This window comes from Myripristis murdjan, chromosome 15 (genome assembly GCF_902150065.1).
Source record: "Myripristis murdjan chromosome 15, fMyrMur1.1, whole genome shotgun sequence".
NCBI classification, from domain to species: Eukaryota; Metazoa; Chordata; class Actinopteri; order Holocentriformes; family Holocentridae; genus Myripristis; species Myripristis murdjan.
The window spans coordinates 32,753,098-32,770,861 of record NC_043994.1 but is presented as its reverse complement, the minus strand read 5'-3'; the positions used below and the strand labels follow the sequence as shown (position 1 = coordinate 32,770,861).

The following is a 17,764-nucleotide window of genomic DNA, read 5'->3' as shown; positions in this document are numbered from 1 at the left end:
ACACACACACACACACACACACACACACACACACAAAAAGGTTATTGAGTGCAAACCTGCAATCAGTAAGCGGAACACAAACTTTTATCTGCTCTGAGTGCCGATGAGCTGAAAACACACAGGCCAACAACACGGGTCCTTATTAAACACAGGGAGGAATCGAAGCTGCCACCTGCCACCTGACACACAAACACACAAACACACACACACATCATGTCACTCGTGTTTTCATTCAGAGGTCAGAGGTCAGGTCTTACCGACAGTACAAACTTTTGGTCGATGTATTTTTTGGCTACGTTGGGCTGGAAGTCTGGAGACTCCAGGAAGCGAAGGAAGAACTCGTAGACGAGCTGCAGAGAGAGAGAAAGACAAACACCTTCAGGGTTCAGACTCAGAGTTCCTCTCATTCAGAAATGCACTCAGAACATCTCTTCATATCAGGATCCTGAGGCGGCAATCATTTCCAACAGGGGTGCAACGCAGGGGTCCAGAACATGAAAACAGCTGGAACCTGGACACACACACACACACACACACACACACACACACACACACACACACACACGGTACCTGCAGGTGGGGCCAGGCAGCCTCCAGAGTGGGCTCGTCCTCCTCGGGGTCGAACTCGGCTCCGGTCGGGTTGGAGGAGGGAGGAAGAGTCCGGAACAAGTTCACTGAGAACTGAGAGGAGAAATCACAGAGTGTGTGTGTGTGTGTGTGTGTGTGTGTGTGTGTGTGTGTGTGTGTGTGTGTGAGTGTGTGTTCTAGGGTTGTCATAATACTACAATTTGTAATTTCAATGCAACAACCAGGAAAATGTTGATGTTTGGTGCTATTTTTGATACCAAAGGGAATAAATGACTCTTAATCAGATTAAGGGACATAAAAATGGATGATAAATGCTTTTTAATCTTTATAAAAGATGAAGTAGCTCTTTGTATTTGTGTGTTCATTTAATATGGCAGGATATTGTGATTTCCTAGTGAACAGATTTGTGCCGTAGAGACACGGGACAGGCCTGACAGCTTAGGGTTAGCTTCTTAGGGGGACTCTAACATCTGTCCAGGGACTTCAGATGAAAAACAGCCTGTTGGCTAACTCACACTGTCATGTGCACATTTACAGCAATGTTGATTCATGTGCACTGTCCCTGTTAAATAAACAAACTAATGAAAACAAAACAAAAAAACCAAATGTGGCTAACGTGCTGGCTAACGTTAAACAGCACACACTTTAGCGGTAAATGTTTCAAGGATCATACCAGCATTTTAGGCAAAACCCTTTTCCCATTTCTCCAGGCTGAAACAAGATGCTGGATCATTTTCACCTCTGTGGTTCAGTTCCTATGGGTAGCAATCCTATTAGCTTAGCATAATGACTTGGAGTCTATGGGAGTCGTTAGCCTGGCTCCATCAAAGTGAACTAAGAAACCTTCCAGCAGCTCTGATGCTGTCTGATTTACATGGTGGATCATATGAAATGCTGCCCATAGGAACTGAACCACTGAAGGGACAGAGGACAACATGGTGTCCAACATCTGGTCCAACATCTGGTCTCAGTCTGAGGAAGCCGGTTTTTCACCCAAAATGTTGGAATATTCCTTTAAGGCGCTGGCTCCCTGCGCCTGTGCGTCGCTGCAGGGTTTGCATGTGGCTCTGAGTGTGGTCTGGACGCTGATCCTGCTCACCATGATCACGGCCTCGGGGTAGATGGACTCGGTCACCACGTCGCTGTTGTGCGTGATGTACTCCACCATCTCATTAAGCCCCGCCCGCTTGACTTCCTTGTACTTGAGGTCGCTGAGCGGGTCGCTGACGAAGTCGAACAGCACGCAGCACTGACGCAGCTTCTGCACAAACAGCTCCTCCCTGTCGATGGGCGGGGCATCTGTGGAGCAGAGGTCACCACGGGTCAAGCTACACAGCAGAGCGGGACGGGACCGGCCTGTCGCCTCCGGGCGGGGTCGCGACCTCACCCCCTTCTGTCTGTCTGCTTGTTGGCACGTTGTGTCAAAAAATCAACATTTTTACAGGAGCGGTCGGTCACAGGCCGAGGAAGCACAGCTTCAACCTGACTGGCCAAAGGGGGCGGGGCCTGATTAACTGTTGGTGAATATCCAACAGGTAGAACTGGCACGGTGTCGGCGGCAGCATGAGCTCCATGTCTCACTCACGGTTACATCATGTCATCTTTAAAGTTCAAAGTTTAGTAAGAAAAGCCCCTCCCACCCTCACACAGCTGGTGTGGGCGTGTGTGTGTGTGTGTATGTGTGTGTGTGTGTGTGTGTGTGTGTGTGTGTGTATGTGTGTTAGATCCACTGCTTTCTTTGGAGTAAACAGAAGAAGAACGATCTCGTTAGCTTAAGTGATAGCCACCGTGGCTGCGGGAGGGGTTGTTACCATGGTGACATCACCGCTCCGGCGTGTAACGAGCAGCTCGCAGCATGACTCAGCATGACTCAGCAGTGTGAGTCTGCAGGCCTGCAGCTGGTACACACACACTGTCACACTCTGTGCTTCATCAGCAGCAGCATCATCATCGTCAGTCTGTCCAGACCGAAGACGAGCGTCCTCAGCCGACTGACCAATCACAGCCAATCAGCCGACTGACCAATCACAGCCAATCAGCCGACTGACCAATCACAGCCAATCAGCCGACTGACCAATCACAGCCAATCAGCCGACTGACCAATCACAGCCAATCAGCCGACTGACCAATCACAGCCAATCAGCGAGCAGATCAGAGCGCCCCCTCAGAAACAGGAAGTGGCTCCTCTGAGGACCTGAGCTGGACCTTGTCTCCACCTGCTGCTCACCTGCACCTCAGGTGAGAACAACACAGGTGTGACGTGTGTTTAAATGCACATTAATATTCAGGTTATTCGCCCTCAGGCGGCATTTATCTGATTTCTCAAGAAACAAGGAAAAGATTTCCACAGTCAGGGAGCGATGAGGAGAAGAGGGCGTCGGCCAGGTGGACTCCTGGACAGGACACCTGGACCCTCATGCTGATCTCAGACCAGCTCCATGTGCACAGGTGCAAGAGGACAGAGCGGATAAGGAAACACACGGGACAGCAGCTGGAGAGGAACAACCAGAACTAAGAAGGCTTCCTCTGGTGAGGCAGAGTGCACGCACACTGTCAGGTATACACTCACCACCTGGGGCTTATGGGTAATCAGAGTGAGGTAACACAGGTAGACACATTACCTGATTTCCTGCCAGAACCTGGCACCTCACAACACTCTGGACTGTGGAAGGACCCGTCACCCAAACCAGGACCTCAGGAGCTCCATCAGCTCAGTGTGTGTATTAGCATCTGTACAGTAGACCGCAGGGTACAACTGTATAGTACTATATTATATTATGTAGTACTACAGCGTAGTATTATACAGTACTATGTAGTACAGTGTGGGAGCAGACAACATAGAACAGTCCTGTGTGTGTGTTCCTGATCACATGAAGCTCATTACTGCTCCTTCAGCCTGACCCTCAGCTCCACACACACACACACACACACACACACACACACACACACACACACACACACACACACACACACACTGCAGCCGTCAGCTGAACGTCCTGTGGTTCCGTTCTGTTTTTATTTTACTTTTTATTCTTCATGCGGCGCAGCTCCGTCTGCAGCATTATGTCTGTAGTATTATGTCTGTAGTATTTTGTCTGTAGTATTATGTAGCATCATGTAGTACACTGTGTATTATCATGTAGTACATTGTACACTTTTACAACTGTATAGTATCATATCCGTCTAAAGCATCATATAGTCAAGTATGTGGTATCATGTAGTACAGGGTAAAATTGTATGTGTAGTATCATGTGGTATCATGTAGTACAGTGTGTATTGTGTAGTACAGTGTGCAGTACAGTGTCCCGTAGTGTGCAGCAGAGTGTAGTACAGTGTGTAGTCCAGAGTGCAGCAGTACTGCAGTACCTTTGAGGGCAGGTAGTTTCTGCAGCTCTCTGTTCTTGGTCAGGTTGAAGCGGGACGAGCTCTGCCGGCGCTCCTTCTTCACCAGCTGGGGCCCGCCCGAGTATTTGATCTTGTTGAGCTGGGTGGGGGGGGGCGTGCTGTTACTGGGACGCTTACTGCCACTCTGCTGCTGGGCCTGCACACACACACACACACACACACACACACACACACACACACACACACACACACACACACACACACACACACACACACACACACACAGTTTCACAGTGAGAACAAAGTTGTGGCAGCTTTCAGGGCAGATCAGCAGATTTTGAAAAACCTCAGCAGACAAACCTCACATGATGTTCCTGCACTGACAGAACACATCATTCAGCACCCCCCCCCCACATGTCCTCTGACACGCCCTGGAGGTGATGACATCATCACTGTGTCACGAGGTTCGCTGTGACTGAGGATTGATCAGTCAGCAGACACGCCGGCCGCTCGCTGAAAATAACCCCGATCGATGGCAGTCCAGGCCGCACGCTATCGCGATTTTTTGTGTGCAAATACTGTATCAATACACGGATCAATACTGTATGAGCAACTCTCCTGACAGGTTTCCCTCACAGAGCTGCTGTCTGTCCTGCTTCACTGCAGGAAAAATGACTGAAGAGACACGAACACCATGAACACTTGACCTTATTACATGAAACAGACGAGGACAAAGCTTTCCCTCTGGGGGCGGAGTTTACAGGTGAGAAAAGGAAATAAATCACAAAACATGTTATCAAAATCCAACGTGTGTCGCAAAAGGTTTTATACTGTCGTATCATGACTTAAGCACCCGCTGAGCTCACAGCCCGCTCTGCAGCCAGCTGAAAGGCATTCTGGGAAACACAGTGGAGCAGGCGGACGTAGAGAACAGTTGAACACAGACTGAAGGGACGAAGGGACCCGTCACATGTCGTGTTCAAAGGCTCTTTGAGGCAGAGAGGACAAACAGCTGATCAGGGGCTGAAGCTCCGGGTCATGTGGACGAAAACGACACGACGATCAAAGTTTCCACATCAGGCAGTATTGATTTAGCTCTTATGTCACAGTGTCATCCACACACACACACACACACACACACACACACACAGACACACACACACACACACACACACACACACACACACACAGACACACACACACACACACACACACACACACACACACACACACACACACACACACACACACACACACACACACACACACACACACACACACACACACATACACACACACAGGGTCCTTGTGAGAAGACTTTGAGAAAACCTTTTGGCTCATCTGCCAGCAGAACGTCAACTGAGAAAATTTATCAGCCTAAACTTTTTGCTGCCAGACAGAAAACCACATCCTGCATTATTTACATGCTTTGATGGTGTTTTTCACCAGGATGCTTTGATCCAGGATGTCAGAGGACGAGGCCCCGAGCAACAACGCCGCCCGCCGCCACTTTTCAGCCTCATGTTCTGTTTCTGAAGGCCGAGCAACAGAAACGTGTGGCCACGTCTCTGGTAACATGTGACACACACTTTTCTGACAGCAGAAACACACACGCACGCACGCACGCACGCACGCGCGCGCGTGGAGTAGAAGGCTCCAAACAGCAGTAATCAGCTTTGATTTGATTGGCAGACGTCACCATGGGTACGGTGGACAGTGAGGGTCACATTAGATAAAACACACACCTGTGCTGTGAGTCCACACACCTGGTGACCCACCAAACCCCAAACCGACCTTCATCTGAAAGCATCATCATCTCCATGGTACAACAGTCTGAGCACTTCAGGAAACTGAACTGAACAATCACAGACCCTGCGTTCCAAATCGCTTATACTTTTTACTTTTAGTATGTACTGCAGCTGCCCTTACAAAGTATGTAGTTTAGTATGTATAGGGACATACTAATTCTTTTTTTCCCTACTAAATAGTATGGTAGTATGGGTATTGGAACGCAGGGAGATCACATCACCACACAGGTACGACATCAACACCTGAGCTCCACTGTAACTCCGCCTCCTCAATGGAGCCGCTTCATCTGAGCGGCACGTGGAGGGTAAATGGGTTTTATTTCAATGTATTGGGTGAAAACTGGCCACAAACAGGACTAAAAGTCTAAAATGTTTGTGAAAGATGTCAATCAAGTTTTACTGATCTGACGTTTAAACAGCCTCTGGTCACTTTTTTTCTGATGTTCTCATTATGTTAAAAGTGAATCATGCTCGGATTTCAAAGGGGTAAAGGCAGATATTTTAGACCATTCACTCGACACATCTGATGTACACCCTCCACGTCCTGTGGACGTTCTGTTTATATGGTCAAAACTTATTAAAAATATTCTTGTGTATTTATGACTCTGCAAACCTACAACCTGGAAAAATAACCAAAATCTTACAGAATAAAAAAATCTGATTTTTTTCTCCCCACTTTTTGAATATTATTGTAAAGTCATGATGATTAAAGGTGCTGGGAGGTTACACAGCCACAGGGCCACAGGGCCACAGGGCCACAGGGCCACCATGCACTTGAAAAATGTCCAGAAAAGTTCTCCAGATGATTAGTGCCGCACTATCAATGTCTCTAAGACACACTCAGTGATGGGAAAATCTCCATATCTCCTCCTCACACCATCTCACACGTATGACCACGTTCAAACGTCACGAGACAACAGCTCCTGTCTGTGTTTCGCTCTGAAGCCTCTGCTGCCCGTCTCACAGCAGCTTCTCCAGAGAGGAGAGCCCCCGTCTGCCTGCAGGGCTGCAGCTGCCTCCAGACCATGGGACCTGAACACCAGCACTGATGAACCTCCTGCAGGGGAGGAAACCACACACACACACACACACACACACACACACACACACACACACACACACACACACACACACACACACACACACACACACACACACACACACACACACACACACACGCTCCACATGTTAAGGCTGTGGCCTTGTCAGACAGACTGACCTCGTCTGAGTTCTCCGTCCCGGCGTCTTTCCCACTGCTGGCGTTGCTGTTCTTGGTGCTGCTCTTCGCAGATTTGGTTGTTTCCTGTTGACAGACAGCAGAGCAGCGACTCGGTCATGTGATGTGTGACTTCATCAGACACACACACACACACACACACACACACACACACAGTGTCTCCAGCTACTTCAGAGTAATCAGATTACTCTCTGATCTGAAAGGTTAACAGGATGAGGAGAAAGCCGCTTGGCACAGGTAGATTTCTGCTGGAGAAACCACATCACTGTCGCCATAGAAACACATTCCTGAATGGCTTTTTTCCGTGTGAGCATGAACAGGAAAAGGGAGCAGATAAGAAACCCGACAGGATACACACAACACACACACACACACAACACACACACACACACACACACACACACACACACACACACACACACACACACACACACACACACACACACACATGCTGGTTTATTAAAGCCTGATCTAATCTGATGTCAGCGTTTCCTCTGATGAAGATACAAGGAAAGGAAAAGCCGCCGCCTGCTGCCACCCTCTGGAGCACAGGGGCGGAGCTTGGCCAACTGTCACCATGGCAACAGTCCGAGGATGCGAGCGCGCATCTTTTCTCTTTAGTTTGTCGTTGTTGTCGTTTATGTTGTTTTTAAATTATTTTGGGGGCATTTCTGCTTCATTAGACAGCAGACAGAGACGGGACGGACGGGACGGAGTGACGGGACGACCTGCAGCCGTGGGTCTGGATGGGATTCAAACATGGTGCACACTTTACACAGCGAGCCACACTGGGCCTGTACTGGGGTTCTGAGTAATCAGTGTGAGGTAAACCCACCAGAACCCCGTTCCTCACAATAGTTTGGTTTCTGGTTGCCATGGAAACGTAGAAACTATATGGACAGAGACAGTGATCCTCTGTGCCATTGCAACCAGTTTAAAGGCTCATTTATGCTCTTTCACAATAAATCTGTCTGTTTCAAAATGTGTATCCGTCACTGCCCGCCTTTCCATTCATCCTTTACGTTAAATCCACTAGAGGGCAGCACAGAGTCCACACTTTCTGCCAACAACAAACATGGTGGTGGTGGAGGAGGAGGTCAGAATAATGGAGCTGCTACACAGAGGCAGAAGAGGAGGTGGAGTTGTAGATGGTCTTTGAGGTCATTAAACACATCACCATAGAAGAACGGTGGTCTTTGAGGTCATTAAACACATCACCATAGAAGAACGGTGGTCTTTGAGGTCATTAAACACATCGCCACAGGAAGACAGTGGTCTGTGAGGTCATTAAACACATCGCCATAGAAGAACGGTGGTCTTTGAGGTCATTAAACACATCGCCACAGGAAGACGGTGGTCTGTGAGGTCATTAAACACATCGCCACAGGAGGACGGTGGTCTTTGAGGTCATTAAACACATCACCATAGAAGAACGGTGGTCTTTGAGGTCATTAAACACATCGCCACAGGAAGACGGTGGTCTGTGAGGTCATTAAACACATCGCCATAGAAGAACGGTGGTCTTTGAGGTCATTAAACACATCGCCACAGGAAGACAGTGGTCTGTGAGGTCATTAAACACATCGCCATAGAAGAACGGTGGTCTTTGAGGTCATTAAACACATCACCATAGAAGAACGGTGGTCTTTGAGGTCATTAAACACATCGCCACAGGAGGACGGTGGTCTTTGAGGTCATTAAACACATCGCCACAGGAAGACGGTGGTCTGTGAGGTCATTAAACACATCGCCACAGGAGGACGGTGCTCTGTGAGGTCATTAAACACATCGCCACAGAAGAACGGTGGTCTGTGAGGTCATTAAACACATCGCCACAGGAGGACGGCGGTCTGTGAGGTCATTAAACACATCGCCACAGGAGGACGGCGGTCTGTGAGGTCATTAAACACATCGCCACAGGAGGACGTTCTGTGTATTCTGTTCTCTCATATTATCAGTTTCTCTCTATCAGTTTCTTCTTGGTGTCTCGCTCACAGGCCGGTCTCTCTTGACCTATCGGCTGGTGGTTTCTCGTGGTGCTGCTCCGCTCGGCTCGTATCTGTAAGATTTCCAGAAAACCTGCACAAACACCGAGGAAATGAACACAGAGAACAGACAGAAGGCTCCGTCTGTAACCAGACTTAATGTGAATCATGAATGGGCCTTAATGGGGACTAAACAGCTTCATACTGAAACTTGTGCTTTTCACTCTTCACAACACTGAGCAGGTAGCAGGTACACTGATCACACAGACTGCAGGCCAGCTGGCTCACAGGTACAACTGACAGAACAGCAGCACAAACACTGTTAGTGTGTGGAATTATTATTGATATATCTGATGCCACACACACACACACACACACACACACACACACACACACACACACACACACACACACTGACTGGCGGTTCAGTCAGTCAAACTGGACCTGCAACACACTGCCCGACACACACTGAATATTACACCTGATTACAGCCTCTCCCTCCCTCTCTCTCTCTCTCTCTCTCTCTCTCTCTCTCTCTCTCTCTCTCTCTGTGTGTGTGTGTGTGTGTGTGTGTGAGCAGGATCATGTCAGGCAGGATAAGGGTGTCAGGTTGATGTGTCTGACCAGGTAATGCGCTAACAGCTAACCTGTCATCCTGGACTCTCCCCGGGTCTGGCTGCTAAGCTGCTTTCCGTTACATATTTAAAGCCACATCATAATAAACATGTAAGAATAAGTGACAGTGAGCACAACCATTAAACCCCTCGATGTTAATGTGAGTCTGACTCTGGACATGAATAACCGGAGGCAGGAAGCAGCGGCTCCTCCCGGCGGCTGCAGCCGGACAGAGGCTCTCCGTCCCGGCGGACCGCTCGCTCCTGTAGCCGGACAGCAGCTCGCACATCACCGGCTGATAGAGCCGGGTCCGTAACCCCACCAGCGAAGCAAAGTGTTAGCAGGACATTGAGTCTGATACTGCCGCCGGTCAGCCGTGACAGCCTCGGAGGAAAATATGATTTCCCCTGTTAAATGTTAGCTAGCAACTCTGTAGCTGTTAGCCTAGCCGCGCTGTGCTGCGAGGCCTCGGCCGGTTAGCATAGCTAGCTAGCAGCACCGATAAACATACACCGTCTAAAGTCTGTTAGCCACCGGAGGCAGCGGGAGCTCCGGGCGAAGCGAAGCCGCTTTGGGTACAACCTGAGCCCCGCCGCTGTAAGCCAGCCTCCCCCTCACCTTGTCCTTCTTGGTTTTGTTCGGCATTTTGAGGATGTTGGAGGGTTTTCACGGAGGATCCGTGATGTTCTTCCCCGGGACTCGGATGCTGTCGTTCGGTCAGCCGCGACTCCCTGCGCCCGTCCAGGCCCAGCGACCCGATTGGCTGCTGGCGTGCGGATCTGCCTAGCGACGGGGCGGAGGATTTTTGTGATTGGCCGGGAGGTCGGTGTGGTAGCTGGGTGTGCAGGGTGAGGCAGGGAGGTGATGCAGCGCTCCGCTCTTCCCCAGCAACAAATACCTTCAACCTGATGATCCACTGTTACAACGCAAAATACACACTTTTATTTATTGAGGACGATATAAAGTAACAGCTGCTGACCACTAATACAGATACTATGCAGAACAGAGTTGTTAGAGTTTTGTTGTATTTTTTCAATATTCTTATTTAGTTTTTTTTTTTTTTTTTTTTTTACATTTTAGTTTTCAGTTTAGTGCCAGTTCAGTCTCCAGAGTGGGTTCTCTGGTCCCAGCTGAGTTGTTCTTGTTTGAAAATTGGTTGGAGCTGAGTGGATCTTGCTGTCAGTGTCAGTGGGAGTTAGTTGTTTTTAGTTGTTTTATTCTAATCTGGCTGCTGTTTGTCAGATTAGCTCTTCACTTTGTGAAGGCAGTGACTCCCAGTCATGTCCACGTCCCAGTCTCAATAACCAGCAGGGTCTCTTTCCAGGTGCACGTGCCTGGAACACTTCCACCGAGAGGCAGAGATGCCCAAAAGTTTGACTATCCAGTCTACATGTGCTTCGTGGACTTCATGGGCTTACAGCCGTGTCCCCCAAAGGGTCCTGTGGGCGGTGCTGTGGGAGTACGGGGTACCGGGTGTACTTCTGCGGGCCATCCGGGCCCTGTATAACCATGACAGGTTGAGAGTGAGAGCTGTGTCTGCCCTCTTGGCACCAGGTCCAGCTTGTTCCCGGAGGCTGTGGGACTCCAGGGCTGCGGTCAGGCTGATGATCAGCATCTCTAAATCCGAGGCCGTGATTCTCTGAAGGAAAAAGGAGGTTTGCCCTCTCCGAGTGGGGAGTTACTGCCTCAGGTGGAGGAGGTCAGGTGTCTCAGGTCGTGTTCACAGGAGCAGGAGGTCGATGGGCGGGTTGGGCAGCAGTGGTTCTGCGGTCGCTGCACCGGACCGTCGTGGTAAAGAAGGAGCTGAGCCAGAAGGCGGTCAGATGGTCAGATGGTCTCTGTGTGGAAAATTATTTTTTCAGTTCAGACCCAAAACTCTCCTGTCTCTCCTCACCGAACCCTCATGTGTCTGTTCTGCTGCCATGGAACAATCAGAGAACCTCCACAAACCTCTGGAGGTTTTATAAAACTGAAGAATGACTTCCCCTTCTTCTTCTTGTTGCTTTACCTCTGAACAAAAGCGTCTTGTGCAGTTTGAGCCTGAGGAGAAGACGCAGCGGCATGAAGCTGAGCCTCGATCACGTTTCTCTGCTTCATGTTGATGGGAGCAGCTTCTCTGGATCTGCCCAGCTCCATGTTCACCTTCAGGACCAGCTCCAGTCCTCAGATTTCTCCTGGAATTCTTCTTTTTCAGCTGTAGATACAAAAGGTAGTAACCTTTTGTATCTAACCGTTATAAGTGTTCCAAAAGTTAATCATAATTTACAATTTTCCAACATACTTCCAGGCCTTGAAACCATTTTTTCCCCCTGTGTGCTGGTTGGACGCAGCTCTGTTCTGAATCTGGTTTCAGGTTCAGCAGCAAAACATCTCAGAGCTGTAAACTTGCTCCTCTGTTGTCTCTGTATGAGGATATAGTGTTTGAAACAATATTCATATTTATATGATATTTCTCCCTGCAGCTGACAGCTTGTTGCAGAGTTACAGCTCTGCAGACTGATGCAAATACTCTGACCGAGATTGTAGGACCAACCGGATGCCTGAAATACAACTGCACAGAAATAACTACCAGTAAAAACCTGGAAAACATAAAATGTAAAAAAAATATTGTAGTCAAACATAACCAGTCCTTTGAATTATGAACAAAAAGGATTATGACAAGTCCCAAAACTCTTTTTTAATGTAATTTTAATTATCTGGGAAAGAGGAAGAATCTATTTATCTACCTATACATTATCAACAAAGTTGATAATGTTCAGTTTGTGTTGACATTGTGCAGAATGTGTCACTTTAATTCTGTGTTTATTACCCCTTAAGGAAAGAAAATATATTTTCCAATATATGAAATGCAATGTATTGTAATGTATTAGAATATATTACATTTAATATGCGAACAACAATGTAAAGAAATATATTATATATTTGAAAATGTCTCAGAAATAAATGGTGTAATATATAGGTGAATCATATATGTGGCATATATTTATATATTGCATCAATATATTGCAATATATGTTAATATATGGAAAAATACAGCAACAATTGCGCATTTCATATATTTGCCATATATTGCAATATAAATATATAATATATGTGTTCATATATTGACTTTTATATGTATAAAAGTCCTCCATAATGTATTTACATTTATGTGATGAACACTGGGTTAATATATTTATAAATACATGGTCTATGACATTCCAATTATATGGGAACATGTATTGGAAATATACGTAAAATTACAGCTGCTGTGCAGCGATGGGTGGGGTCCAGGCATTTTTAGGAAGATGCTGCTCAGTGATCAGTCACACTCACACAGTTTGGAGCACATGATTAAGATGTTTACATTACAATGTGGATTCTGCACCAGTCGAGGTTTGAAGCCAAGGTTTGGAGCCAAAGACAGTCACTTACCTCTCTGAGCTAATTGGCAAGTAGCAGCTCAATAGCAGCTTGACAATTTGACTAAGCCAGTGGTTACATTGTGTTTTCCTGAAACTGAATAGATACCAAACATAGCAAAATAAAACTGCTCTGCTAGCTCAATCATGTTGTAACTAGAATATCTGCTGGAATAAAAAATATATATTTTTTTCATGGACTGATAATTATACTTCTACCGACTTGTCAGTCATTTTTAACTGGCAGATGTTTTATTTCAGCTTTAACATCAGCTCCGATTAATGTGGCTATGCAGCAAAAGTAAGGACAGTAAGCAGCCACATTAAGGCTGAACATAGTTATATAATCACCTTTTCAGACTGTTATCAGTTTACCTCTGAAATAAAGGTGACAGTTTTCACCGATGTGTTGATTTATTAAAAGTTCATTTCAATGTACAGACGCAAACAAACTGACAAATTAATTTAATAAATGGCCCAGGAAACTCATAAAGACTGAACGAATAACGATTAATAGGCTAATTAATAACTGATAACAATATATAACCGCACATCTCCGTGGAAAATCTTACAGGCAGCCTACTGTCCGTGGTGCTGACTCCGCTGAGGCACTTTATTATAGAAATTAAAATTCACGGAGGATCTTGTTTAGCTCTTGTTTACTTAAGTTGAGAAATCAGCTGTTTGCCTGGTGTTTGTCAGGTAGTCTTGTAGACATTTGACAGATTGCTCGGTCGGATCTACGCAACGTAGTCTTGTGTTATAATTTAAAAAAATCTCAAGTACCCCCTGGAGTTCCTCTAAGTAGCCTACCCCAGGCGTACGCGTACCCCCATTTGAGAAACACTGATCTAGACAACAGGGAGATGATGTTAATTTGTTTTTAACAATGATTGATTGGCTCCATAAGTGAAAAATTGATGTTTAAAAATGCCATTTTTACATTGACTCCAATTGTTCACATGAGAGCAAAATTCAAAATGCTGTCAAAAATACAGTTTTTGAGATACAATTCTGAAATTTGCCACACATCATCGACCATGACTCCAGAATTTTGTCAATTTTTTTTCATGAACATTGAAGATTTATTTAGCAAGACTTTGCAGGTATATGTTTACAGTAGCGTTTACAGTAAAACATTTTGATGCACTGTAGGCTCAATTTTTGATAAATCAAAAATCTGTGAACATCGTTTGTGTAGGACAGTCTGAAGATGCTCTGTAGCAGGTTTGGTGACATTTGAGCAAAAATTGTGGGAGGAGATAGATTTAATAAGTTTTGCAGTTTTTGAAAAAAAAACAGAGTGATGGCTTCATAATTTTCAATAGGTTTAAATGTACAAAAGTTTCTTCTATATTGAGTCTACAGTTTGATGAAAGTTGTGAAGCTGTAGCACATATGGTTGATTTGTTATGAATTTTCAAAGTTTTGAACTTTAAAGGCTTGCTATAGCGCCACCATCAGGACAGTTTGCAGCTGAGGTAATCTTGCATGGGACTAGACCTTTGTGCAAAGTTTGGTGAGTTTTCACCCATGGGAAGTATGATTTCCTCGGAAGAAAGAAGAAGAAAGAAAGAAAGAAAGAAAGAAGACCGGGGAATACAATAGTGTCCGGTGTCCTAAGCTGCCCGGACCCTAAATATATGCCATGCATGGTCCATGCATATGTTATGGTTGTTTATTGGAAAATATGCAATGTTAAGAAAAATCCCAATATATTTTTTTATATATTATGTTGCGATATATATACATATATGGTATATGCATATATTGCAGTATATTTGAACATATAAAGACAAACTATTGCATGTAAAAATATAGTGCCGTTTTTGGTCTTGATTGCAATATATTTTTTTTATATGTATCAATATATAGACATGTATGGTCTATGCATATATTTCAATATATTGTAAAATATAAAGACTAGTTCCCATATATGGAAATGTATTATCTAATATATCACATGATATTTTCCAGTATACTGCAATATATTTTTGTTTCGTAAGGGACTGAGGTTGTAGTTTGCAGGTCTGCTACTGGACTGCATTATACTGAGAGGGGTTTCCAGTTTTTTGTCCTCCCTATTCATATACATGAGGGGGGACAGAATAGTGGAAACAGCTGTCAGTAAAGTGCAGCACTAACTATGAGCTCAATGCCAAACACAGAAGTGAATGAACACCTCTGTTACCGTGACAACAAGACAAGCTGAGCACTATAGGCAGCAAGAGAGGAAACTTTATGGCACCACAGCTGGACTGGATTGTCTTCCTGTGCTTTACATGTCTGACACAAATTATTCATTACCTGGGATGTAAAATCTGAACAGTGCAGCTTTCCAGCTTCAGGTGAGAGAAGCTGCAGGTTGGCCTCAGGTCCTACAGAGCAGCACCACCTGCTGGTGAACATATGGAACTGCAGGGGCCACTTCCACTCATCTCATACATTATGACTCCTTTCATAAACATTTAAACACAAGAAATCTGACCAGCATCACTGATCTGACCTTTAAATATAAAATTTTAACCATTATATAGTATTACTGTCATTTAAATCTATATATTTTTGCATGATTTGTGTGACGTGAAGAACTGTGAAGAACTTCAAAGGGGAGTGAAGACTGTCAGTGCCGACTGGACCGTCTTTCTTCTTCTCTCTTAACCCATCAGACCCATGAGGCACATGTGCTGCTGTGCTGTCCTGCAGCCTGCAGGCCGGAGCTCTGCTGCTCCCCAGCAGCCGGTCACACAGGACCGACACGGACAGTTATTAAAATAAAAGCTCAGTGGGTTAGTCCTTTAATTTGAAAAGCTGAGAACCAGGACAAACAGCAGGTACCTGAAGGTTCATTCAAACCCTCTGTTCCTTCAAGACTGGCCTTTGACGTTTGACCTGGAAATCACAGCATTTAAATCCAGATTAAGATCAAATCGAGAACTATTTCGATCCATGACCCAGAAAGTTTATTAAAGTTCTCCCAGTTTAAAAGGTTATTAGTTTGTGTCTTGGCCAAGGTCAGCATTTGGCCAAATATCCGGATACAAATTGAACTTGAACAAATGCGAGATATTTCCTGTAAATAAGGCTGCTAAGAATTATCCTCTACACAATTTACCCTTTAAGATTGCCCAGAACGGCTTTAGATATCTTTGAGTCCATATTACACACAAATTTGAGGATCTTTTCAAAGCTAACTTTGCCCCCCTGCTAACCCGGATCAGAGAAGATTTTGAACATTGGTCTGTACTTAACTTATCCCTGATTGCACGAGTCAATTCTGTTAAAATGAATGTTCTTCCATGGTTCTCTTATTTGTTTCAATGTGTACCTTTTTACTTCCCCCAGACCTTCCTCCATAAAGTGGACAGCCTGATTTCGGAGTTTATTTGGAATAAGAAGATTCCTAGGCTGCATAAACAATATCTGCAGAGGCCTAGGCCACTTGGAGGGTTGGCTTTGCCAAATTTGAGGTTTTATTACTGGGCTGCCAACATTAGGGTTTGTAAATATTGGCTTCAATACGAGTCTTTTAACCCTCCCCCTACATGGCTGGTTATGGAGGCCAACTCTGCTAAACCGGTGTCTTTGAATGCCCTTGTACATTCTCCTTCCCCTACACTAAGAACAGGATTGTTAAAACTTCGCTCAGGATCTGGGTTCAGTTTAAGTGCTATTTTGGTTTTCAGTCAGTCTCTGCCTATGCTCCCTTAGTGGCTAACCATGTTTTTCCTCCTTTGGTAGACAGTGCTTTTGTAAGGTGGTCTAATCTTGGCATTAAGCATTTCAAAGATTTGTGTATTGCAAAACAATCACAACTTGCTCCCGCACTCACATTAAAGCTCTGCTGTTTATTGGGTCAACGTTTCAGTCTATCAACGACAGGCCATCGGTCTATCAACCTTCATCAGGACCAACCAGGTTGGTCCTGACATTATTTTAGATTCTTGCAGGTCCGCAGCTTCGTTCGTAACTCTGGGGGGTGCTGGAGCCTATCCCAGCGCTCATAGGGCGAAGGCAGTGAAACACCCTGGACAGGTCGCCAGTCCATCGCAGGGCAGACAGACAAACACTGACATTCACACACACAGTCACACCTAGGGGCAATTTAGCTTCTCCAATTCACCTGACCTGCATGTCTTTGGACGGTGGGAGGAAACCGGAGTACCCGGAGGAAACCCACACAGACACAGAACATGCAAACTCCACACAGAAAGGACCTTGGGTGGGAATCGAACCCAGGACCTTCTCACTGTGAGGCGACAGTGCTAACGTGCCACCCCCCCATTCTTCCAATTAGTTAAAAATACAAACTTCCCACTTAATCCTGGCTGAAATATCTGATGGTCTGGAGGAGTACCATTCTCGTGCTGGTTGTAACGTGGGTTGTATGCTTTTGTATTGACTGTCAGTGTCTATATATATATATATATATGTATACACTACTCACAAAAAGTTAGGGATATTTGGCTTTTGGTTGAAATTTATGGAAAATGTAAAATGTTCACGCTACAGTGATATTATATCATGAAAGTAGGGCATTTAAGTAGAAGCATACACTGGTGATTTCCTCATCTCAAACAATTTCTTGAAACAAAAGCCAACAACAGTGGTGGATATACCACAACAAAAAATGTCAGTGTCAATAACTTATGTGCTCTTGAGCATCAATTACAGCTGGACAACGACGTCTCATGCTGTTCACAAGTCGACTTATTGTCTGCTGAGGCATGGCATCCCACTCTTCTTGAAGGGCGGCCCTCAGGACATTGAGGTTCTGGGGTACAG

At 45.6% G+C, this 17,764-nt stretch overlaps 1 protein-coding gene across 5 annotated transcripts in view; it reads right to left on the bottom strand.

Annotated features, from left to right (window-relative positions):
* The window catches only part of ppp2r5d (protein phosphatase 2, regulatory subunit B', delta), a 23,068-nt gene extending 12,684 nt beyond the window's left edge, over positions 1-10,384 (bottom strand). For all 5 annotated transcript variants that reach the window (XR_003929491.1, XR_003929490.1, XR_003929489.1 and 2 more), the window contains exons 1-6: positions 10,197-10,384; positions 6,961-7,044; positions 3,955-4,129; positions 1,688-1,887; positions 571-681; positions 258-350 (exon numbers count right to left, since the gene is read on the bottom strand). Coding sequence is in view for 2 of the 5 variants with exons in the window: in XM_030071252.1 (XP_029927112.1) it covers positions 258-350; positions 571-681; positions 1,688-1,887; positions 3,955-4,129; positions 6,961-7,044; positions 10,197-10,223 (690 nt within the window). In the remaining 3 variants the exon portion in view is untranslated. The remainder of the gene's footprint in view (positions 1-257; positions 351-570; positions 682-1,687; positions 1,888-3,954; positions 4,130-6,960; positions 7,045-10,196) is intronic.
* Positions 10,385-17,764: the final 7,380 nt, after the last annotated feature.